Source organism: Thamnophis sirtalis, unplaced genomic scaffold, assembly GCF_051295495.1.
Source record: "Thamnophis sirtalis isolate CommonGarterSnake01/CBP01778 unplaced genomic scaffold, rThaSir2_p1.2 scaffold_4, whole genome shotgun sequence".
NCBI lineage: Eukaryota > Metazoa > Chordata > Lepidosauria > Squamata > Natricidae > Thamnophis > Thamnophis sirtalis.
This window is the reverse complement of record NW_028261384.1, coordinates 129,896,579-129,922,221: the sequence shown is the minus strand read 5'-3', so window position 1 is coordinate 129,922,221 and position 25,643 is coordinate 129,896,579. Positions and strand designations below refer to the sequence as shown.

The 25,643-nt window shown below is 37.4% G+C and overlaps 1 protein-coding gene across 1 annotated transcript; it reads left to right on the top strand.

Moving 5' to 3' along the window:
• The first annotated feature begins 4,974 nt into the window (after window positions 1-4,974).
• Window positions 4,975-16,812, top strand: LOC106552415 (vomeronasal type-2 receptor 26-like). Its single transcript, XM_087714848.1, has 6 exons — window positions 4,975-5,192; window positions 9,426-9,717; window positions 10,251-11,093; window positions 11,452-11,679; window positions 13,207-13,333; window positions 15,098-16,812. The coding sequence occupies exons 1-6, from the start codon at window positions 4,975-4,977 to the stop codon at window positions 15,991-15,993; spliced, it is 2,604 nt and encodes an 867-aa protein (XP_087570974.1). The 3' UTR covers window positions 15,994-16,812.
• The last annotated feature ends 8,831 nt before the right edge of the window (window positions 16,813-25,643 follow it).

The following is a 25,643-nucleotide window of genomic DNA, read 5'->3' as shown; positions in this document are numbered from 1 at the left end:
TCCAATAACAGGTAAGCATGCCAACCATATACCAGATCGTGTCCCTCAATATTCAATATTCTATCATTAGTTAAATGAGTCCAATCACTAATTACAGATAGTGCCACTGCATCATAATATAGTTTTAGGTTGGGTAGTTTCAAGCCTCCTCTCTTGCGTGCATCTTGCATCTCTTATCTGCATTTTTTGCAATATCTTCAACAGAAATTGCCAATTAACTCGATCAGCATCCAAAAATATGAACGCAGCAGGAATTTGGTTGTTCTTTCCCAGATATTCTAATGCATTAATAATTAATCTAACATTACTTTTCATCTGTCTCCCCTGTATAAAACCTGTTTGGTTGGTGTGTATCAATTGTTGAATAACCAGCATTAACCTATTTGCTAGTATTTTAGTAAAAATATTATAATCTACATAAGTAATGAGATAGGTCTATAATTTTTTGGTTGGGTAGTATCTTGATCTTCTTTGTGTATCGAGGATATAAACGCTGTCTTCCAAGATGGAGGCACCTTACCTTCCATTTGAATCTTATTAAATAATTCTCTAAGAGGTTCTACCATTTCTAACTGTAAATTTTTATAGTAAACCGCTGTCAAACCATCTGTACCTGGTGCCTTCCCTAACTTTAACTGCTTAATTACCTTAATTTGTCTCTTTGGTTAAAAAAAAACATTTTGATCTGTGTGGATAAACCCATTTAAATATTTTTAAGTCTCTCTGCCAGTATAGATGCAAATAACTTATAGTCTGAGTTTAGCAAGGAGATTGGTCTATAGTTCTTAATTTGCATAAGATCTACCTCCTCTTTAGGTAGCAATGTGATATATGCTTCTAACCATGAATTTGGTATTTTGCTTTCAACCATTACTTCATTCATAACTTCTAGAAGAGGAAGAGACAAGGATGCCTCTCGTGTTTTGTAAAATTCCACTGGTAGGCCATCCGATCCCGGGGCCTTCCCATTATTTTGTCTTTTAAGAGCTTCAGTTAGCTCCATCCTTATTATTTTACCTTCTAGTATAATTCTACTGTCATTTGGTATCTGAGGGAGATTGGCATCCTGTAAGTATTGCTTGACTCCTCCTTCTTCTATATTCTCTTGTTCATACAACTTGGTATAATAGTCTCGTATGATTTTCTTCTTTTCAGCATTTCCATAGTGCATTTGTCCTTATTCATCTTTTAGTTGTTATATTTTCTTTACCTCTCTCTCCTTTCTCAGTTTATATGCCAACCGTCTGCCTGGCTTATTTGCATTTTCAAAGTAATTCTGTTTAGCACCTCTAATTTTTATGCCAATTCTTCCTTTACCAATTAATCCATTTTGTGTTTAATTATATCAATTTTTATTTTAATATTCTTCTTTTGTGGAAATTTCTATAGCTCTTTTTCCAGTGTCATATAGTTTTTTTTTCCTAAATCTTTACATTTTTTTTCAGTTTCTCATTCTTGTGTAGTCTATTATCAGGCCTCTAGAAAAGGTCTTCATTGTGTCCCAAAGATTCTGCATGGATGTATGTTCTTTTTATTTTCTTTGAAGAAGAAAGCCAATTCTTTTTCCATTTTCTGTACAAAGTCTTTCTCTTTCAATATTGTATTATTTAATGTCCATCTAGATCTTGTTCGTTGACTTCTCCATTTGATTATAATTGGGTTATGGTCTACCCAAGTACTTAATTCAATTTCCACTTCTTGTAAATAATCAAATAATTCCATTGAGGCCCAAATCATATCTATTCTAGAGAATGATAAGTGTCTGTTTGAATAGAAAGTATATTGTTTTTTTGTAGGATTTCTTTCTCTCCAAACATCTTTTAAGTTTATTTCATCCATCATCCTGAAGAAGGACTTCAGGAGTGTTTTTCTATTTGGTTTTATTGTTTTATGTGTTTTATAATCCATGTTCTGATTTGTAATGCCATTGAAATCTCCCATCATACAGATGTTAACGTCTAGGTCACAAATTTTCTTGTGGAGTTTTTTATAGAATTCATCTTGTTTTTCATTAGGTGCATAAATTGCAATTAAAAGTATTTTCCTAGCATTGTCCATAATTTCCACCCTCAAGATTCTTCCGTCTTGCAGAGAGAGGGGGGCTAGCCCAAAACAGAACGGCGTCCGTGCTGGGAACTTCAAACTGCCTTGTGCGGTACAAAGTAGGTCTCCCCCACTCAGTTCAAAGCTTTGATTGATTTGATCTTATCACGAGCTGAATCCGTTTGCGTGGACATAAATTGTTTATCAAGATTTTAGCTTCTTTTTTTTTCTCCTCTGAAAATCTATTTACTTAGAGGCTTTTAAAATGGCGCCGAGCAGGCTGGATTCTCCAGTAATAATGATTACTTTTTGTTAAATGCTACAAGAACTCTAAAATTTCAAAGGAGCGTCCTTATCACTTGTTTTACAATCGGCCAGCAGAAGCTTTCTAATTAGTTTCATTTTTACAAGACTTTCATTCTCTCGTTAATCTTGCTTATCTGGAATTTAAATGGTGATGAATCTGCTGAACTGTCTTGTTACAATGCTTACTCACTGAAAGTGTTGCCAAGCCTAAAATTTCAAAGTAAAGGGAGAAATTCAGTGTCTTTACTTAAAGCTGCATAGTCAGGCAGCAGAGTTTTATTAATTGCAGGAAGATAAATTTTGAAATGGCTTCAAAACCAAATCCTAATTTGAAACCGTCACCCTCTATTCCTAGGGGCACATCCCCAGTGCCTGGCACAAGGTTGCAGCCTCCGCTCCCTATGCCCCCTGCTGGGGATTTGTTAACGAAAGAATTCTTCTTGAGTGAACTAAGAGTGGCTCTTAATGCACAGACAATTAAAATGGAAGATAAACTTAGAGATCTTAGAGAGGAGAGAAAAGAGGAGAGAAAAGAGGAGAGAAAAGAGGAGAGAAAAGAGGAAATAAAAGAAATAAAAGAGGAAATAAAAGATGAAATAAAAGGACTTAAACAGGAGTTGTATGAGAAAATAGATGCCAGGGTTGTTAAAATTAAAGATGAAATGCTGAGACTTGTATCTGTATTGACAGAACATGTTTCTGGAATTGAAGATATCTAGAGGATCTTAATGAGGCCAATACCAACTTGACATTGAAAACAGAGGCAGTGGAACAAAAAGTGGAAAATGCTGAAAAAGAAATTATTATGATACAGTATAGACAAATGGAGTTCGCATTAAGAGTAAGGGGGCTGCGTGAGGAGAAACAGGAGAACCTGAAACAGATCCTATCAGAAGCCTTTGACCGCCTGGTGGGAAGACCAGGGACCAATCTCGACTGGCAAATCAACAAAGTTTATTGCGTTAACTCTTGGGTGGCAAAGCAGAAGCAGCTTCCTCGAGACATCGTTATATACTTCACTACAAGAGAGAAATATGGTACTACAAGAGTCTTATAACACTAAGCTTCAAATTGGCAGTCAAGACCTGATTGTTTTGAAAGAGATACCACCTCAAATGTTAAGAGCAAGGAGAGACTACACTTTTTTGGTCGAATAACTCAGAAATGGCATGCTTCTCTCTCCTGATCTTGCTTTAAGGGAGCTGTCAGCAGCTTTGACAGTCCTGGGGGCTGGCTCTTGATCGTCAGCAAAAGGGGTTTTTCCCAGGTCCCCAAAGACTTTGTGGGTGTCTCTGGATCCCTCGGATGTTCCCCTTCCTCTCACTGTCTCTTCAGGATGGCTTGGGTCCAGATAGGACCGTTCAGATGATCCGGATTCAATGACTAATCCAGAATAACCGGAAAGCCACAGTACTGCTGCGATGCATAGCTCCTCCTCAATATGTTATGCTTAAAGTACAAACATGTGCTTCATTTTATGTCCTTCTATTTTAGGAAATTTGCTCAATTTTTTCCAGGAGTCAACTAAGGTTTCAGCACAACTTCTTTTGTGGGCCCATAGTTCATTAATAGTGTATTTTATTTTATTTTATTTTTAAAAGGATCTATAGACTATGTACTATATCAGGGATCTCAAACTCGATTTCATTGAGGGCCACCTCAGGGATGCATCAGGGTTGTGTTTGATCTTGGGGGACCAGAATGGGTGTGGCCAGCTTAGCATCACTCATGTTGGGTGAGCAGTGCATGTAGCCCTCCAAACCTCCATTTTCGTTTGCAGAGAGTTGCAGGAAGCAATCCAAGCTGAAAACGGAGACTGGAAGCCTGTTTTTGCTGGCAGAGGGTTGCAGGAGGCCATCTCAGCTGAAAACAGAGATTGGGAGCCTATTTTTGCTGGCAGAGGCACCATGGGCTGGTCCTTCTCTGTTTCCAGAGTGGCCCCATGGTCCAGATCTAAGCACCCCATTGGCTGGATATGGCCCGCTGGCCTTGAGTTTGACACCCCTGGACCATAGAATTTAGAAGTTCATAAATTTTGGGACTGTTTTGCAAGGGGGAAATGACTATTGTTGAAATGTATTTATAAGTATCTTACTGGAGGGTGGGGGTAATAGACAATCAATGTATCTGTTTTTCTTTTTTTCTTCTTTGTTTTGCACATTTTTTTCTGTTTCTGTTTAGTTTTGCTTTTTTCTTATTTTCTTTTAGAATTAGTATTTTAACTTTGGAAAAAAAATGAAAAAAAAATTAGGTTGCAAAATTCATAGAAGTTAAGTGGTGTTTACTGAGAATGGCTAAACATGCTAACTTTTGACATGCTGTGAAGAAGCTACTACTTTAGGGAAATCATGCCCTGAAACTATTACATTAAATAGAGTCATTAACACTTCTTTACTTCTCAAGAGAATCCCAACAACCAGATTAAAACCCACTCATTAATATCCACTCAGGAAACCAGAAATGAAGGCAAAAGCATAATGAAAGATTCCTGTATTTCAACTTGAACGCTTTACTGGCTACACCTTATGTTATATTAAGGAATGATTGTTTAATTGAGATCCTGCTCCTCAAAACCGGGATAAAAATTACTGCTGGGTGTTTTAAACAGCTACATTTTATGTTGAGATGTTGATCTTCATTGTAGTGGTGTTAGAGCTTCTTAAAGCAATACCCATTTTTCCTCTCCCCATCTGCAACATCAGTAGTAGTCCTCTTCCAAGTGTCCACAAGTATTATCAGCCTGGAGATCTCATCATCTCTGCCATCATTTATCAGATCATTTTTCTTTCATCTGAGATCACTTTTCAAAGTCTTCCTTCTCATGAATTGCTTGATCAATATCTGTAAGTATTTTCATCATTGCCTTCAACCTCCTCTTCAATGGTACCTTATAGATCATATGCTTTAGTTGTATGTTCCTTCTTTCACATTGGTGCTACACTATGGCTTATTCTACTGATGTTAGCAATTGTCATATTTAGTTCCTTCTGAAATCGAATGCTCTGGAAAGTGTTTTCAGGTAAATATCACAAAAAATGAAGCAACGACCTATTATCATATTTTGCCCAATTTTTTCTGAATATGGACAAAGCAGAAGGATTGGAATGATTCTAGTGGAGGTGTCTGAAGGTGATCCACAAAGATGCCATGGATAAGGAATGAAATGTCTCCATGAAATTCAAGGTGATATTCCATACTCACTCCATCAAGGTCCTTGGGTAGTAGAGACATTATGATGAATGAAGATGGCATAGTTCCATAATAAGCTAAAACTGACTTGAAATTATCTGAGAAGATTAACACCGTATATATGACTCTGAAATAGGATTCCCCCATCTTCTTTATTACTTACAAATATTTGTTTGGTAATCACCTTGCATTTATTTCTTTAAACAACACAGATTAGTTACTTGTCCCAAGTAGATATTCAATGGAACTTTCCCCCCAATAAGGTCTATTTAGTTAGCCAAGAATAATAAGAATCAAACAAAGACAACCTTGTGTTCAACATCATGTATACATATATGAAGTTCATAATATAACAAAATAATCAAATTAAATGAAGAAGCTGCTGTCAAGTTTCTGCCAAGCTGACTTACTTTGACACTGGAGCTTACATTGAGGCAAACCTTGTTGATTTTATATATATATATGCAATTACTTGAAAAATTCAAAGTCTGCCATATCATCTTCCCCATCATTATTTTCATGAGCTGCAAACTGCTGTGTAAGCCATGCAGTTGACTTAAAAATAAACTATATGAGTTTTGATTCAACTTGTATTTTATCTTTTATTTCATCAACAAATGAAGCAGAAATTTTCTCAAAGGCATTTGAGAAGCTACTTCAATCTTCACAAGTCTTTGGTGGAATATATTTATTTTCCAGATTTTTTTTAAATTTAATTTAATTTAATTTTTTACTCTTACATAGCATTTTAAGTATACATTCACACAGTGGTTATTCTCCTATACATTTATCATTCTTATACATTTATTATTTCATTTAATAGGTTATGATATACATTTTGGGTTGCTTTATTTACCATCCCTTCTTCCTGTTGTAACATCACCTCATTTTCCTTTTCTTTTCTCCCTCCTTCCCTTCTCTACTTTCTTCCTTCTTCCTCTCCTTTCCCTTCTTTCTTCCCTTGCCTTTCTCCCACTCCTCCGCTTCCTCTTCTCCTTCCTACCCTCTCTCCTTCTCTTCCTCTCCCTTCCATCCTCCTCTCCTTGCCTCTTTCTTCTTTCCCTTATCTTCCTTTCATTCTCTCCTTCTCTCTCCCTTTCTTTTCTATTATTGTAGGTGTCTCTTTCAGATCTCAGTTTTTATTTCCTTGGGATGATATTTCCGCAGACCCAAATATAATTTGATATCATTTCTTATTCCCTTATCTTCGCTAATCTATCCTAGCTATATTTTCCTCCGCTTTATATCTCACTTTTGGCTGTATATTTACATATTTAATATTTTCTTTTCTGTTTTCTCCTTCTCCCCCCCCTTTTCTATTTAACAGTGCCTTGTCTGAGTTCTGTATCTTCTCCCTCTTTTCTTTTCTAGTTTCCTTTCTCTAGCCAATCATAGAATCTTCCCCATGTCTCCGATTCCTCTTTATCCTTTATTTTCATTGTCAACCTATTCATCTCTGCACAATCTAATATCTTTTTTTATTATCTCTTCATCTGTTGGTAACTTATTTGATTTCCAATTTTGAGCAGATACAATTCTTGCTGCTGTAGTTACGTGTATAATCAAATAGGTATCCTCTTTCTTGAATTTCTCTGGGATAATACCTAATAAGAATATCTCTGGTCTAAATTCTATTTCTTGTTGTAACATTTTCTTTAACCATACTCTTATCTTAGTCCAATATTCCCTTGCTTCTGCACATGTCCACCACATATGATAGTAGGAGCCTATTGCTTGTTGACACTTCCAACAATTTGCTGATTTTTAGACATCTTTGCTAATTTTCCAGGTGACATGTGCCATCTATAAAACATTTTGTATAAGTTTTCTGTATAGGCTGTTGACATAGTTAATTTATAGTTCCTTTCCCATAGCTGTTGCCACTTTTCTAGCTCAATCGTGTGGCCAAAAGTCTTTGCCCAAGTTAAAATTGTATCTTTAACCATTTCTTCTTCTAAGCTAGTTCTTAATAGGTAGCTATATAGTTTCTTAGTTATTTTTTCTTCCATTCTCATAAATATCTTAGCCAGCTCTGAAGTTCCTAAGTTAAAACCGTATTCCCCTTTATCTTTTTCATATCTAGCTTGTATTTGCAATTGTGGAAACCATCCTATATCAATCACTTGTTTTTCTAATTCTTGTTTTTGTTTTAATTCCCCCATTTCTGTTAAAATATCTTTATATCTAATGATATTTTTCATACTACTAATATTTGGATGTGTCAATGCTTCCATTGTTGAAAGCCACATGGGTATTTCTAAATAATATTTCCCTTTCACTCTTTCCCATATTGTTAACATTCCTTACATAATGTCTTTGAAAATAGCCATGTACCTTAATTTGGTGGAATATCTGAACTGATTGACAACCCATGAAATTAAGACAAAATTCAAATTTAAGCTAATTGTGGAATGTACTGTCACTAAAACATAACTGCCTCCCTTCACTTGACTCTTTGGGATGTTACTGCAAATGTTACATCTTGCAAACACAATTTTACCATCAATCTGATGTTCATTAGATTAAGACAGCTAAAGAGATGATAGATCTGGGTGCAATTCTTCTTTTTCTAACTAACCCTAGACAGGTCATTTGAAATGCCTTATTGAAATTCATACATTTTGAACTATTATTTGGTAACCATAATAATCCAGGAGTCCACAAAAACAACACTAAATGTGATGCAGTGAGGGTGTGATTCAGTGGTGGGTTCCAGATCTCATTGCAACCCGTCCGTATGCTGCATGCGCATGCACAAATGGCTTGGTTGGGTAAAAAACAGGTAAGGGATATGGGAAGTCTGTTGGGCCCTCTGAAGTACTATATGAGAATGGCGCCTGCTGCTCCCAGCAGGCACCGGTACACTTGTACCGGGTACACTGACACTGGCCAGAACCCACCACTGTTGTGATTCCAAGACAACTCTTGGAATACTGCATCCAGGTTTGATCACCACAAATGCAAAAAAGTTGTTGAGACTCTAGAAAGAGTACAGAGAATAGCAACACAGATAATTAGGGGACTGGAGGCTAAAAATATATGAAGAGCGGTTGCAAGAACTGGATATGTCTAGTTTAATGAAAAGAAGGTCTAGGGGCAACATGGTAGAAGTTTTCCAATATCTAAGGGCTGTCATAAAGAAGAAAAAGTCAACCTATTCTCCAAAGCAATAGCAATAGCAATAGCAGTTAGACTTATATACCGCTTCATAGGGCTTTCAGCCCTCTCTAAGCGGTTTACAGAGTCAGCATATTGCCCCCAACAATCCGGGTCCTAGTTTTACCCACCTCGGAAGGATGGAAGGCTGAGTCAACCCTGAGCCGGTGAGGTTTGACCTGCCGAACTGCCGAACTAGCAGTGAGCCTGCAGTACTGCACTCTAACCACTGCACCATCTCGGCTCTTAAAGCAGCTGAAAGTAGGACAAGAAACAATGGATGGAAACTAATCAAGGAGAGAAACAATCTAGAACTAAGGAGAAATTTTCTGATAGTTAGAACAATTAAGCAGTGAAACAAATTGCCTCCAGAAGTTGTGAATGCTCCAACATAAAAACAATGGAAGTTTTTAATGAAGAGATTGAACAACCATTTATCTGAAATGGTATAGTGTTTTCTGTCTGAGCAGGGGATTGGACTAGAAAACCTCCAAGGCACCTTCCAATGCTGTTATTCTGTACTCTATATGGTGTAAAGCAAGAAAATTGAATTGCTGTCCCAAAGATACTTTTTCTTTTCAAGAGGCAACTGGACTTTCTGGTTTTTCTTTGAAGACATCTCACTTCTTATCTAAGAAGCTTCTTCTTAAAAAAAAAGCACCTTTGGGGCAACTGGATGATTGAGAATCTCCATAGACATATACCAATGTGTTTTATTACTCTCACTGAAGGTTCCTCACTCACAATTACCAACACACTTTGGCTCTGGCATTTGCTGTAAAAGAGATCAATGAACATTCTGGGATCTTACACAACATTACCGTTGGTTTCCATATCACCACTGACAATTCTCTGGAAAGTACAACATATCTTTTAGCAATGGAACTTCTTTCCACAAGAGACAGATTTATCCCAAACTACAAGTGTGATATCCAGAACAGTGCAGTAGCTGTGATAGGAGGACCACAGAGAAAGACCTGTCTCAACATGGCAATTATATTGAACAACTATAAGTTTCCACAGGTGAGATACAAATATGGATTAAAAGAGGAGAAATTATTATTTATTTCATCAAGCCAAAGAATACAGACTACAGAATTTATTCCTGATGGCATTTTCATATATTGATTTCAGATGTCATTTCAGAAAGTAGCATAATAGAAGTAAAGTAGTATAATTCATCTTCTTCTGAAGAGTTTTGGAAAGATTTATTAAATAATGCAGTTATTTTTGTATTATGCCTCCTACTTCCTTCAACAGGTCTTCAATGATTGGTTCTTTTCTGCCTTTTCTCCATTATTTCTCCTCTGTTGTGCATCACTCCATCTTCTGCTCACTTACAATCTCAAAGGGCCTCAAATGCATTTTTCTCAGAAATAATTCAAATACTTGAAATCTTGAGCAAAGAAGTTGATCAATTTATCACAAGGAAATGATCACCTCTACTGTTCTTTAAAGCTGACCAGATAGTTCTAAGCTCCAACTTTGGATTATTATATTATTTCATATTGGAATTATTTCTTTGATGAAATCTATTATCCCCCTCCTGTATTTAGATCACATATGGATCAGCTCCCATAATGAATAATGAAGCAGATGCGGGTTTTTTCAGTTGGATGTTTCCAAATGAGGTCCATCAGTTTAATGGAATATTACACTTACTATTACAGTTTGGATGGACCTGGGTTGGGATAGTTTCAATGGATGAGGAGAGTAAACAGAGGTTCATTCAAAAATGGATTCCCAAGTTTTCTGAGAAAGGAATCTGCTTTGACTTTATGGAATGTATCAACCAAATGAAGTATGGTAATGAAGCTGCTGAAATGATTGAAGAGACAGATAAAGTATATCAAGTCATCATGGGGAGTACTGTCAGTGCTGTAATCTTGAAAGGTGAAATTTGGACCATCATGACTTTGAGAATAATGATCTATTTATTAGATTCTGAGGATATTCCCAAGGAGAAAAAATCCAAAATTTGGATCATGACAGGCCAGATGGAATTCACTGCCATCCAGATGCAAAGACAATTGCCCATTGATTTTCTCCATGGTGCTCTTTCATTTGCAATTCACTCAAAAGAGTTGACTAGATTCCAACAATTTATGCAGGAGAGAAACCCAAACATTGACAAAGAAGATGGCTTCATTAGGGATTTCTGGAAAGATGTATTTGAATGCTCATTCTCCAGTGATGTTACAGATGAGAATGCTGAAAGCGTTTGCACTGGAGAAGAAAAGCTGGAGATTCTTCCTAATTCTGTCTTTGATACCACCATGAATGGACATAGTTACAGCATCTACAATGCAGTCTATGCTGTGGCACATGCTCCGAGGGCCATGCACTCCTCCAAACTCAAAGAAATTCAAATAATGGATGAGAGGAGATCATCATGGCAGGTAATGTTGGACAATGAAGAGTTCAGGATAGTCATCAGATCATGCAAACAGTAATGGGTTACTCAATTGATGAGAGCAAACAACCTGCTGGGTTTTTCACTTCCTCAATTTTGTGATGGAATTCTCATTTTAAATATTTTCAAATATAGTATTTTTGTTGGACAACAGAGTAAAAATTGCATGTGACAGACAACATATTTATCTTCCAGTTTTTAATAGCATAGACTGAAGCAACATTTAACAGGTTATTTTTGTTAAGCACAGTCAAAATCAAAAGGATTAAACTGAGATTTTCTGATCCCATTTAAGGAATGCTGTTATCCTTCCTCTTCTTTCTTTTCTTTTCTCTTTTCTGTAGCTTCACTATTTTCTGCAACGAATCTTCTTTAACAACAGTGTTGGAGAAGAAGTTTCTTTTGGCCCCAATGGGGAATTACTAGCTGGATTTGATATTCTCAATTGGGTCACATTCCCAAACAAGTCCTTTCAGAGAGTCCAAGTCGGAAAGATAGACCCTATGGCTTCCCCGGACAAACTTCTCACCATTTCTGCCAAAGATGCTGTTTGGCCACTCATATTTAACCAGGTATGTCTCATTTTTCACTCCCTAGGAAACCATATATCAATCAATGATTTAAAATAAATAATTGGATCAAGCTCCATCCATCTATTCATCATTTATTTATTATATCTATCTATCTATCTATCTATCTATCTATCTATCTATCTATCTATCTATCTATCTATCTATCTAGTACAGTGCCATATGATTTCACACTAATTATAAAATTCATGATGAATATTGATTTAGAAACATTATAGCCTGATTCAATGTGATAATTTCATAGAACTATACTCCCACAAATTTTTAAATTTGTAGATAAAAAAGAATTCTTTTAATATTTGATGGATATATCTCAATGTAAACATCTTTTGGAAACAAGAATGTGTGAAAATGGTTAGAATTACCTGCACATAATTAAATATGAGCTTTGTTTTCAATGTGAAAACAAACAAACATCATTCATCTATAAGCAGCCAAATTAAAAATAACTCAGATTTTAAAAATTGGATTTTTCCCTATGAAATGTTCACAAATCTTTCACTAAGAGCTGTATTTGGAAAATGGAAAATTCAACCCAGTTTTGAAAGACCTATAGCAAAAGTAGGACTCCAATTAAAAAAACCTCAAGGAAAGTACTATATGTTCCAAGGATTTGAGAATAAAAAGCTCTACAATCATCCGATATTGGTTCTGATTCTTCAGAACAGATCTTTAGAATATAAGGTTTGACTCAATCAATCAATCCATGAATTTAATAGATGTGTCATGCGGATCAGTTGAGGGATTCAGAGGAGAATTTAAACAGAAATAAATCTAGAAAACCAAACAACCTTTGAGTTAGATATAAAGAGTGTGGCTATGTCTAACTGATGATTTATTTTTATTTAGCATATGGCAAATACATGGACTTACAGTAGTTCAAATATTAATGTCCTGTCCACCCAGCCATTCAAGGACAGGGTGATCTATGTTGAAAAATATCAGACATAGGGTGGGTATAAGCTCTTAATGGATGTTCAGGCACAATGTTGTGGTTATTTTATCGAGGAGCACCACAGTCACAAAGAGGATTAGAGACAAGATCCCACTTAAACAATGAGTCTTGGCAGACATCATGTTGGGTACAGATCCTGTTCAGAGTTGACCAATGCTGGCAAGGAAGGTCAAAGCCTGACACCTTTTGCGTAAATTCATCTATGCAATTGCCTGTATCTATTTGGCTCTCCACTGTATGTTGACATTATAGTTGTTTGATAGCTGTTGAGCGAGTGCCAGAAAGGGCTTCCTGGATTTAAGCCTGCCAATTGATAGATGAGGAAGATCAGTGTGCACAGGAAGAAGTGGGTTTCTCATAATTTTGTTGTGCTCCTTCACTAAGGCTTCCTGCACTTCGTGGTGGTGTAATGTGGCTCAAGATGGGGAGCCAGAAAGTAGGAGTAGATTTTAGGCAACCACTTATGATCCTCTTTGTATCATGGCTGATGAAAATAAACTATCATGAAACATAAATTCTTCACTTGAAAGACTTCTTATTTTATTCGTAAACAGACATTACCTCTTTCCATCTGTAACAAGAAATGTCCTCTTGGCCAAAGCAAGATAAAAGTGGAAGGGAAATTATCTTGCTGCTATGACTGTAAACAGTGTCCTAAAGGGAAGATAGCAGACCAACTGGGTAAGCAAAAGATGTCTCTCTGTGTGTGTAAAAGATATATGTGTGTGTGTGTAATATATATAAATGATTTTATAAATATAAATAGGGACTAAATTTTTCATCAATATTATGGTGGCTGAAATTTTTGAGCTTCATATCATATTGAATAGTTCAGCAATGAAATATTTTAATTGAATGTTCAGTAATATGTTTGATCATAAAACCATGCAGTTAACTCTAACTAGGAAGATGAATAGATTGCTTAGATTTGGATTGTCCTCCTTGGGTTTCCTTGAAAATTATAAACAGTCTTTCCAGAAACTAAAATTTGTTGGAAGACTATCTGAAACACATTCTGTGTAGTTTCTTTGTGGAAGTAATAGAAACTTGGCAATTATGTTTTTGCACTGGTTTCTCTTTGTTTTTACATTCTGTTTCACCTAGAGATATTGACTGATTATGTTATAGAACCTGTATGGCCCACTATCTCATATGATGATTGTAGGTGGCTTACCCCAACCCATAAAAACACAAATGAAACCTGAACCAGCCTCACCACCAGAAACTGGATGACTCAGATTCCTGATTCAACTCTCATCCTAGCACAACACTTTAGGGACTAGCCAAATATTCTGGCTACTGCATGACTGAAAGAGCAGGAATACTTTGAAAGTTAGATTGATTCATTGATTCATTTGCTGCCCATCTTGCTATTCACTGTGAGAAAGTATTGCACAGGCATGGGGAAACTACAGAGAAGATACACCTCCACAATGTCATTAGATGATTGAGGAATCTAGGAGTCTAGCCCAATTAGCCAACTTACTGTGATAGACAGATAGCCTTGAAGAGAGATGATTTCATCAATCACTTGGCCTGATGACATGCAGGGCTTTAAAGGTGATAAAGGACCTTGAATTGCAACCAGAAATCAACTGGGAGCTAGGGCTGCTCGGCCTGAAGTAATGTAACTCAGGTGAGACATGCATTGGGGACCTGTTGCTGTTTCCAAATGGTCTTTATGTAGAGTGAGTCCAATAATCTAGTTGTGAATTCACAAAGGTTAGAGAATGGTATAAAAATCAGGGCACATTGAAATTGAACACTGTAGCACAATAGAAAAGAATACAGGTAGCTCAGATTTGAACTGTGCAGTCCGTTTGTTGTTGGCTTGCACACTTTTCATTATCTTTTTGTTTCTTTTTAGCTTTCTTTTTTTTTAAAATGAGTAAAAGTGATTTATCTCTGTATAACAAATAACCAAGCTCAGAGATTACCAAGGATTTCACTGTAGCAATGTAGGAGACAGGCTGTCATTGCCAGGGGAGGAATCAAATGATGAATCTGTTTAGAGTCTTTACATAGTGACAACAAGATAAGGTCCAACACCCTTTGAATGGCATTAAACCTATCTACCTTTAATTGTTGTTGTTAGTTATGAAGTCGTGTCCAATTCATCATGACCCCATGGACAATGTTCCTTCAGGTCTTCCTGTTCTCTACCATGTTCTGGAGTCCATTTAAACTCAATGTCTAGCTTTGCCCAGGTGCAAACCACTTGTTGAGAAGATCATTGTGCAAGGTTTGAGCAATAAATCAGTAAATTAGAACCCTTTGAATTTGGACCTGGTTACAAGCACATTATAAATTGCATTATGAATTACTTTAAGAAGAAAGCAAACAAAATCCTTATATAAGTCATAGAATCTTAGTGGATTTAATCTGTGAGTAATGATTGATGCTCAAAGAAATGATTTTATTTTTATTTCATTCCCCCCCCCCCAGATTTGGATGATTGTCTCACATGTCCAGAGTATCAATATCCAAACAAAGGTCAAGATAGATGCCTTCAAAAAAGCATAAATTACTTGAATTATCAAGAACCTCTGGGGATTTCTTTGGTAGTGAATGCCGTCTCCTTTTCTTTAGTCTCAGCTGTGATTCTGGGGATCTTCATTAAAAACCAGGAAACTCCTATTGTCAAAGCCAACAACAGGAACCTCACATATTGTCTTCTCAGTGCTCTCCTCCTCTCATTCCTTTGCACTTTGCTTTTCATTGGACAACCTGACCAAGTGAAATGTCTCTTGCGACAAACTACTTTTGGCATCCTCTTCTCTGTAGCTCTTTCTTGTATATTGGGGAAAACAATCATAGTTGTCCTTGCTTTCATGGCCACCAAGCCTGGCTCCAAAATGAGGAAATGGGTAGGGAAAAGGCTGGCTATTTCTATTGTCCTATCATGCTCCCTGACACAATTCTGCATTTGTGTGTTGTGGCTTACATTTTCTCCTCCCTTCCCAGATTCTGACATGCGCTCCATGGCTGAAGAAATTGTTCTACAATGTAATGAAGGTTCAACCACTATGTTTTATACAGTGCTTGGTTTTCTGGTCTTCTTGACTGCTGTAAGTTTTACTGTGGCCTTCCTAGCCAGGAATTTGCCTGACAGTTTTAATGAAGCCAAATTTATCACTTTCAGCATGTTGGTCTTTTGCAGTGTCTGGGTGTCATTTATTCCCACCTATCTGAGCACCAAGGGGAAATACATGGTGGCTGTGGAGATCTTCTCCATTTTGGCTTCTTCAGCTGGTTTACTAGGTTGCATCTTTGTGCCTAAATGCTATATCATTATTCTAAGACCTCATCTGAATAAGAAGGAGCAACTAATAAAGAAATGAAACTGGTTTTTACATCAGATCCCTTGAAGGTAGTCAAGTTGGTGATTTTCAACATAAAGTTTTTTTCTTAAGTTTGGGGTTCTGCAATCATCCCTCCTTTAGCACGTGAAGGTGACATACAAAAAATATCTTAGACAGCATGTTCCAAGTTCAATTCAGAACTTAGAGAGCTTTTTTCAAACGTTAGATAATTGCTCTGAGCTCTGATCGGATTATTAAGGAATAGATAATTCAGAAGATAATGGTGCATGGAAATCAATTGTTAATGTTATAATGTACTCTAGTCTCAAAATGAAATGTTTCTTGTCTTGCAGCAATTGAACTTCATAATACCCCCTTCCCTAAAGAAAAACTCTCCCAATATTCTCCACAATCATTTAATTAAATATAGAGAAGAATCCATACCAATATCCCTGCCCCAATTCTTTAAATTTGAGAACTACTTTGGTTTAGCAGATAAGGTGCTGGGCTAGAAATTGGGAAACTGCCTTTTCTTGTTGCCCTTTAGGAATAAAAGACTTGGATTATATGTTTTGGGAACTGAGGAGAAATGTTAGAAGATGGCGGAGAATTCCCTCATATAATTTGCCTTATTCATGATCTCTTTGTCACCTTGTTTAATTATGATGTCACTCTTATTCAATTACAATTGTTGCATCAAATGAATGTTTTTTGTTTCTTTTTTAAGTCTTGTAGAAATCCAATTCATTTTTGTATTCCTCTAGAAAGAAAGAGAAAGGGAAAGGGAAAGTGAGTGGGAGAGAGAGAGAAAGAGATTTTAATTATATATTTGTCTAGAAGATATTGGTTTGACTATTTATTCATCACATTCATGTCAACGTTAACTATGGTTTTGGAATGTTAGTAAACAAAAGGTTGTTTAAATTGAATATTAAAGCTGTGTTGATAGACAATTACAAAATTTGGCAGCCATTATGTATATGGAAGTGTTCTGACCCCCCTCGTTCCACACCAAAATACACTCCAAGCCAAAGATGAGTTACGGCATTTAATTAACAGACAGTCAGATCCTTGGCAGCAAACCGACACAGACAAGCTTGGGCAGCAATAAACACAGATAAAGCTTGGCAGCAATCCAGCCTGCCAAGCTCACAGTAATGTCCCCCGACATTCAATCCTGCGTTGACTTCTGCAAAGAGGGGCATGTGCACAAGGAGTCTTTTTATAATCTGGAGAGGAGCCTAATGACCACCAGCTGAATGCAATTACCTCCTGTAACTGCGCAACGGTTCCTGATGCGTATTAGCTCTTTAATGCCGTGCATCCAGGAACAACTCACTACTGGCTTCTGGATCACTCTCCCTTGTCTCCTCCCCACTGGTCCAAGTCTCAAGTGCCTCCTGGTGGCCAACCAGCCTCTCTGTGCCCTGCTCAGAATCAGAACCCTGTCCAGGGTCCTCCATATCCTCCAGAGCCGACTCATAGGGCTCCTCGCTGTTGGAGTCTGGTGGCAGCTCCAATGACTCTTCCTGGGCCACAACAGGAAGCATTGTTGCTTGAATTTGATTAAACATCTGTTGTGAACATACACTATTAATGTTTGGTTCTTTAAAGATTTACATCCATCTTTTCATGCAATATCAACAATAAAGGTAAAAGTTCCCCTTGTACATATGTGCTAGTTGTTGTTGACTCTAGGAGATGGTGCTCATCTCCATTTCAAAGCAGAAGAGCCAAATATGTCTTCGTAGATATTTGGCTGACATGACTAAATGCCAAAGGCACATGGAACACTGTTACCTTCCCACACATGCTTTCAAACTGCTAAGTTGGCAGAAGCTTGGACAAGTAATTGGAGCTCACTCCGTTATATGGCACTCGAGATTCGAACCACTGCACTGCTGATTTTTGTGATTGACAAGCTCAGTGTCTTAGCCACTGAGCCACCATCAGCCAATATCAACAATATCAATATTAATAATATATTGTGTTTATAAGCCACTCAACTCCTACTCAACTCTGAGCAGTTCACAAATGGTCATTTGTCGATTATTTATTGGTTCTACTTCATAAATATTTTAAAGAAATAGAGGGTATTGCAAATTTTATAACAGTCTTTGATAGGATGTTATCTGGCCAATTTTAATATCTAAATGAGGAAGAGATACTTTTGAGTATATAAATTTTACTTGCAAATGAAAACCCAAAGATTACAATTGCAACAGCTAGATTTTTAAATATGGCTTTTAAAAACACATCTTTTAACAAATAATCTATTATGTAATATTTATTAAATATTTTAGTTGTTGAATTGTTTTATCCTATACCAGGTTTAAATTGTCTGTAACTTGCTTTAGAGCCTTTTGGTGAGAAATAAAATTAATTGATAGAAGCATTCAGATTATGTCATTCTTCTCAGTGTTTCTTCTTCACTCTTTTGATCAAATTTTATCATTCCAACAATTTATAAATACACCAGCTGTGATATATTCTGGCTTCACTGAATAATTCTTGCTGCTTCTTTAAACAATTAAGTTAATCTCTGTAAACCATACTTTCTTTCTTTGTTTATCACATTTCTGTACTGCCCTTCTCCTTCAAAGTGGAACTCAATACCATACCTGTTCTATCCCCCCTTCACGGCTCGTTAACAAATGCAGGCAGGCAATTTAAAAGGAAGTCCTTCTTTATCAGTTTTCAGTTCAAACTGGCTTCGACCCCAGAAATAACATAAATACAAGTCTCCGACAAGAATGCAAAACAAAAGACTCTGATAAGCACTGCAGTTCTTCCACAGTCTTCATATATCAGGTTTACATGAAACACCAAAGCACTTATCCAAGTGTAACAGGCATAAATTACGATTAATAAGCAAGCAATGTTATACAAACCAAGGCACGCATGAAGGAATGACGTTGACTCCAGCGATTGGGGTGTGGCAGCATCCGTCCTTTTATCTCGAAACTTCCTCCCACAAGCCCCAGCTGCATACTGAATCTTGTATCCCGAAAAGACTCTCAGCAGAACTGTTGAGTCACAACACATACCATACCATTTTTCTTATTATAATTGTTTCCAACCTAAAGAAGCTTTTCATTTCTTGAACAGTTAGGGTGTGTTTAATATTTGTCTATCTTGGTTACTGCACTCTCATCCTACTTTTCAATGTACAGTATTTTTTCGTATACTGTATAAGACACACTTTTTTCCCTCCTAAAAGTTTGGGTGCGTCTTATACTCTGAATATAGCCCTGCCCATCTGTTGGCCCCTACCCTTTGGCCTCTTTGTGTCCTCTTTTCAATCAATTAATCTTTATTGATTAGCCCTTGGGACATATCAAAATACTAAGTTCCAGAGACAAAAAACTACAGTTTAAAATGAGATTGAAATAAACCACAATTCAAAATGTAAATGGAATAAAATACAATGTAAAATATAATCAGAATAGAATGCAATAATTTCAGATACAAATTAAATATGCTTAAAATTATATTACTGAGCCGACGTGGCGCAGTGGTTAGGGTGCAGTACTGCAGCCACTTCAGCTGACTGCTAGTTCTGCAGCTCGGCGGTTCAAATCTCACCAGCTCAGGGTTGACTCAGCCTTCAATCCTTCTGAGGTGGGTAAAATGAGGACCCAGATTGTGGGGGCAATATGCTGACTCTGTAAACCACTTAGAGAGGGCTGAAAGCCCCATGAAGCGGTATATAAGTCTAACTGCTATTGCTTTACAATGTCACCCTTACGTCTACCCCATCAAGTCGTCTTTCCTACAATCTACCATGTTCTGCTGCACCAACTGAGTCCTTATTTCCATCAACTTTACAGTAAATTTGGCAATCAATTTCACCAACTGCAAATTAGTACCTAACAAACAATGTTGCAAAAAGCGCTCTTTAGACTTAGGGGTGTAAAAGATCCTACCCAACTGGTGTTCCCTCAAATCTGAGTACAGGGGGCAATCAAAAATCACGTGGGATATTGTTACGACTTCCCCCGTCCCACATAAACAGACTCTTTCACTTGCAGGGACTCCCTTATACCTGCCCCAAAGCATGTTTGTTTGAAGTTGGTCCAATCTCAATTTGAAAAAAAAATCTCCTTATGACGGGAGATAAAGGCAAAGTTAAATATTACTCTATTTTAAAATTTTGTTTGTTTACTGATAACCAGGGGCAAACTTTTCCTGCTGTCACTTGTGCAATGTCTGATTGTGCACTTATGTCCATAAATCTCTGTGCAATCCAAGATCTGATCTGCCTAAGATCGTGCTGCTGCCAGTTTAAAGGAATACCAAAGCTTGATACCTACTTCAAAATTCTTGATAACCAATTATTTTTATTACTTGAGCTAATCTGCTCCATTAGCACAATTCCCTTCCTCCATCTCGATTATTCTTAATCAGTAATAAATGGTATTCAACATGGCCCTTGTGCCAATCACATGTACTCCCAATTCTGTCTTCACTATGCATTCTGGGGTTCCTGGGGACATTGCCAAGATTCTCCTCAAGAACTTATTTTGAGGGATTTCCAACCCAGGCAATTTAGCTAATCACCATATTTCTGCCCCATAGGTAAGTACTTGGATAGAGCCGAGGTGGCGCAGTGGTTAGAGTGCAGTACTGCAGGCTACTTCAGCTGACTGCTAGTTCGGCAGTTCGGCTGTTCAAATCTCACAGGCTCAGGGTTGACTCAGCCTTCCATCCTTCCGAGGTGGGTAAAATGAAAACCCAGATTGTTGGGGGCAATATGCTGACTCTGTAAACCGCTTAGAGAGGGCTGAACGCCCTATGAAGCGGTATATAAGTCTAACTGCTATTGCTATTGCTATTGGTTCAATTTTCACCTGAAAGACCTTTAACACTGGGGTTAATGAAGATGGAGTTTTCTCTAAGATAAGTTTATTTAATTGATCCGTCCGAGCCAGGACCTTCTGAGCTCAAGCTTTTACATGTTCATTCCATTTACCATTTGTCTGGAATACTATCCCTAAATAGGTAAATTACTGAACTTGTTCTATTCATCTGCCATTTAAAATCCATCTCCTCATCTTTTTTTGCCTGCTAAATATCATTACCTTTGATTTCTCTATGTTAATTATCAAGTGATTCTTTATACAATATGCTGCCAAATTCCTGAGTGACCTTCGTAGCCCCACCTGTGAGGCCGACAACAAAATTATATCATCAGCATATAACAAGCAATGTACCTGTCTTGTTCCTATACTAGGCCCATGGAGTGATATGTCTTCCAAACATTTTGGCAAGTCGTTTAAGTATAAATTGAAAAGTGTTGGAGCTAAAATGCAACCTTGTCTTTCGCCCTTATTTATTGGGATTGCGTTTGTTACCTGTCCTGTTCACTTGAACTCTAACTTGGGCTTCCATGTATAACAATCTAATTAAATATAGCAATTTCTTTTCTATTCCCATGGCCTCTAATTTATCCCATAAAATTTGTCTATTAATTGTATTGAAGGCAGTCTTGAGGTCTATAAATGCCACATACAGTGGTTTTTTCCAAAACTTAAATTTTGTTATTAGATGGTCCAATACAAACAATTGTCTATAGTAGATCTTCCACTCCTGAAGCCTATCTGCTCTTCAGCTAGAATGTTATCTCTCTTTATCCAATCTTCTAATTTATGAACCAAATACTTAGCATAAATTTTTGCTGAAATATCGATTTGACTAATTAACCGGAAATTATCTTGGTTATCTCTAGAGCCTTTTTAATGTAGTGGACTAATTATTGATGTGCTCCAACTAGCAGGAATTTGCCCTGTTCCATTAATAAAAATAAAGAGACCCACCAGGAGAGGCACCCACCAGGTTACGCTTTCTTTAAATAAAGATGCCGGAAGCACATCCTGTCCTGGAGCTTTGTTTGACTTCAGGGAAGAAATTAAATGCCTCACCTCCATGATTGACACCTCTGCCCATTGGGTAGGGCTCAGTGATGGGTTTCAAAATTTTTAGAACCTCTTCTGTAGGTGTGGCCTGCTTTGTGGGAGTGGCTTGCTGGTTATGTGACTGGGTGGGAGTGGCTTGCTGGCCATATGACTGGGTAGGTGTGGCCAACTTGTAAAATGTGGTGAAACTCACTTAACAATGCTCTTGCTTAGCAACCAAAATGTTGGCTCAGAAACTCTGTCATTTGAAGGACACAAGTCTTAAAGCTGTCAAGTTACAAGACCCTTGCACCCCTAACTCTTTAGAAAAAATCCCCAGGAGTATTCAAACTTGATAGCTTTAAGACTTGTGAACTTCAACTCCCAGAATTCTTCCTTTCGCTCTTCATTTTGATGATGTGCGGATGTGCGGGGAGAGGGAGCTGGAACCGGTTCTAAATGGCACCATAGATTAGTGGAACCTCTTCTATAGAGGAGGTTAGAACTGGCAGGAACACACCCCTGGTAAGGCTTCATATCCCTGTTTCAGGCTCAGAGAAGATACCATGTCATCAGAACATTCCGCTACTGCTGGAGTGGTCAGATGCCTCTCCCAATTTACTGCAGTAATATTTGGGTCACTTATTCATTTTCTATGTTTAATAATTTTTGAGACCCCCCAACCAGAAGAGTGTGGGTGAGGCCAGCTTTGCTGCCTGTTCTAAGCCAGCCCATATCTTTTGTTCCAACCTATTTGAGTATAAAGGGGAAATACATGGTGGATGTGGAGATCTTTTCCATTTTGGCTTCTGCAGCTGGATTACTGGGCTGCATCTTTCCCCCCAAATGTTATATTAGTATTATGAGACCTGATTTGAATACAAAGAAGCAATTGGTAAAAAAATGAATAATGAATATGGAGTTCAGTTTGCTCATTGATTCAGTTGCTTACCGTCTAACAAAATGAAATTCAATGTAGAGAAAAGTAAAGTCTTACACTTAGACAACAAAAACCAAAAGTACAAATATATTACGCTTAATAGCAGTAACTGTGAGAGGGATCTTAGAATTTTAATGGACAACCAATTAAATATGAGTCAATAGTATGCGGCAGCAACCAAAAAAGCTAATGCAATTCTAAGTTGTATTAACAGAGGGATACAATCAAGATCAAATGAGGTACTAATACCACTCTATAATGCTTTAGTAAGCCCACACCTAAAATACTGCATTTTAGTCACCACAGTATAAAAAAGATGTTGAGACTCTAGAAAGAGTGTAGAGAAGAGCAACCAAGATGATTAGGGACTGGATGCTAAAAGATATGGGCATGGCTAGTCTAGTGAAGAGAAGGACCAAGGGAGAAATGATATTACTGTTCCAATATTTGAGGGGCTGCCATAGAGAGGAGGGGGTCAAGCTATTTTACAAGGCACCTGTCAGCTAGACAAGGAATAATGGATGGAAACTGATGAAGGAGAGATTCAACCTAGAAATAAGGAGGAATTTTCTGACAGTGAGAGCAATCAATCAATGGAACAGAAGTTGCCTTCAGAGGTTGTGGATCACTGGAAACTTTCAAGAAGAGATTGAACTACCATTTGTCAGAAATGGTGTAGGGTCTCCTGCTTGGGTGTGGGGTTTGACTAGATGACGTACAAGGTCCCTTCCAACTCTGTTCCTCTGTAAATCTGAGATCCAGCATACTTTCTCCATAGGATCAAGGGCTGGTCAGTTCACTTTCATTTGCAGGCTTAAAAACACATAGTGCAATGAAGATATTTCCAAGTTTACTTCAATAACTGGATTACAAGGCTGAATCTTTTCTCTCCAATGCCAATTCATTATTTTGAGACCCAATCCCAATAAAAAGGAACTGTTAATAAACAAATAATCATGAATATGGAGTTTGGTATGCTGATTGATTCTGTACATTACAGTCTCCATCCTACAGCAACACAAAATGCAAAGCTCATTAGATGATAATAAAAAATGACCTTTTCAGTGTACAACATCATTCCCCATGAAATACAATTGATCCCCACCTTGTTGCTTTTCTAAAACTCTCTGAAAATATGAACACGAATGGTGATGGAATTGTCAGGTACAAGGAACCAGAACAACTCTGTGAATATGGCGCCGTAGGTTTTTTTTATTGTTATTCTTCTATTCGTAGGAATCTCAACACAACTACCTGCCTACTGTTTGTTGTTGTTGTTGTTGTTGTTGTTAGTTGTAAAGTTGTGTCCAACTCATAGCAATCCCATGGACAATATTCCTCCTACCATCGCCCAGAGTCCACTTAAGCTCACACCGATGGTTTCAGTGACTCCATCCAGCCACTTCATTCTCTGTCGTCCCCTTCTTCTTTTGTCCTCAATCTTTCCCAGCATGAGGCTCTTCTCCAGTGAGTCCTTTGTTCTCATTAGGTGGACAAAGTATTTGAGTTTCATCTTCAGGATCTGGCCTTCTAAAAAGCAGCTGGGGGGGGGGGTGTGTGTGATCTACTACTGGATCAACCAGTTTGATAACCTCGCAGTCCAAGGGACTCGCAGGAGTCTTCTCCAGCACCATAGTTCAAAGGCCTCAAGTTTTTGGCGTTCAGCCTTCCTTATGGTCCAACTTTCACAGCCATCCATTGCAATTGGGAAAACCATAGCCTTGACTATACACACTTCTGTTGGCGGGGTGCATACTGCACACTGTTGCAAACAGGCAAATAAAAGGTTCAAGACTCTAGCTTCATTCTCTTCCTACCTCTAATGCTGGATTTCCTCTTTACTCTCTGTACTACTCTACATGGAAATTCCACCAGATCAGATGAGTGTTTTATTGTGTCAATGCTGCCATAGAATATTGGAGTGGAGGGGGGGCAGTATAAAGACTTTTCTTGTTGTTGCAGCTACTGCTGTGCTGTTGTTATTGTGGATTTTTAATTTTAGAAATTGCACAGGGGGTTCATATAAATTGTTAAACAAACAAACAAATATTTTATATTTTCTAATTATTTATCAACTTTAATATAAATATTTTATTATGAAAAATAATACGATTTATAAATAATTTTAAATAAAGGAAAACAAGTACTCTTTACTCTTTAGCAAAATAAATGTTACAGGTTGTTGTGTCTTCCTGATTATTCATGGTTCTTTTCTGAGGTTTTCTTTAGCTCAGTTTAGATCTTGTCCCCAATCAGAGGTGGGATCTTCCTGGTAAGGTGTGCCAGAAGAGGTGGTAAAAATCTGGCGTACCAGATAGGACCAGTAGTAATGGTGGCCTGGCCATGCCCCCAAACTTTGTCAGAAGCTTTTTTTGAAGTTGTTTTTTTTTTTTGCTGGTTCAGGCAAGGGAAAAAACTTTAAAAATAAGTGATAGAGATAGAGAAAGCGAGGAGGGAGGGAGGCAGAGAGAGAGAGGGAAGGGAAGGGAGAAAGAAAGAGAGAAAAAAAAGAACTCACTTTGCAGCTGGGAGATTCAGCAAAGGAGAAAAACAAATGCTGTCACTTTAAATCAGAACTGAACATGCCTGGCTGTGGAATTCTAGGAGTTGAAGTCCACAAGTCTTAATGCTGCAAACTTTAATTTGAAAGATGCTTTAAATTGAAAAGCTATTCAGAAGAAGATTTGCAAAATGACATTTGGCCAGCTAAATAACAAACTGGATAAAAGATAGGATTCTTATATGGTTCTATGTTTTTGAAGTTTTGGGTTTGTGCAATATGGGCTTGTGTTTCTAAAAGAGTTTTTATGATTCCCTGCTTGTAAATGGAGCCAAACTTTCTATAGGGTCATTAT

Coding starts and splice junctions, on each gene's coding strand:
- LOC106552415 (XM_087714848.1), top strand. CDS start 4,975: ATGTTGATCTTCATTGTAGTGGTGTTAGAGCTTCTTAAAGCAATACCC. Junction 11,094..11,451: donor AGAGGAGATCATCATGGCAG/GTAATGTTGGAC, acceptor TCTTTTCTGTAG/CTTCACTATTTTCTGCAACG. Junction 13,334..15,097: donor GAAGATAGCAGACCAACTGG/GTAAGCAAAAGA, acceptor CCCCCCCCCCAG/ATTTGGATGATTGTCTCACA.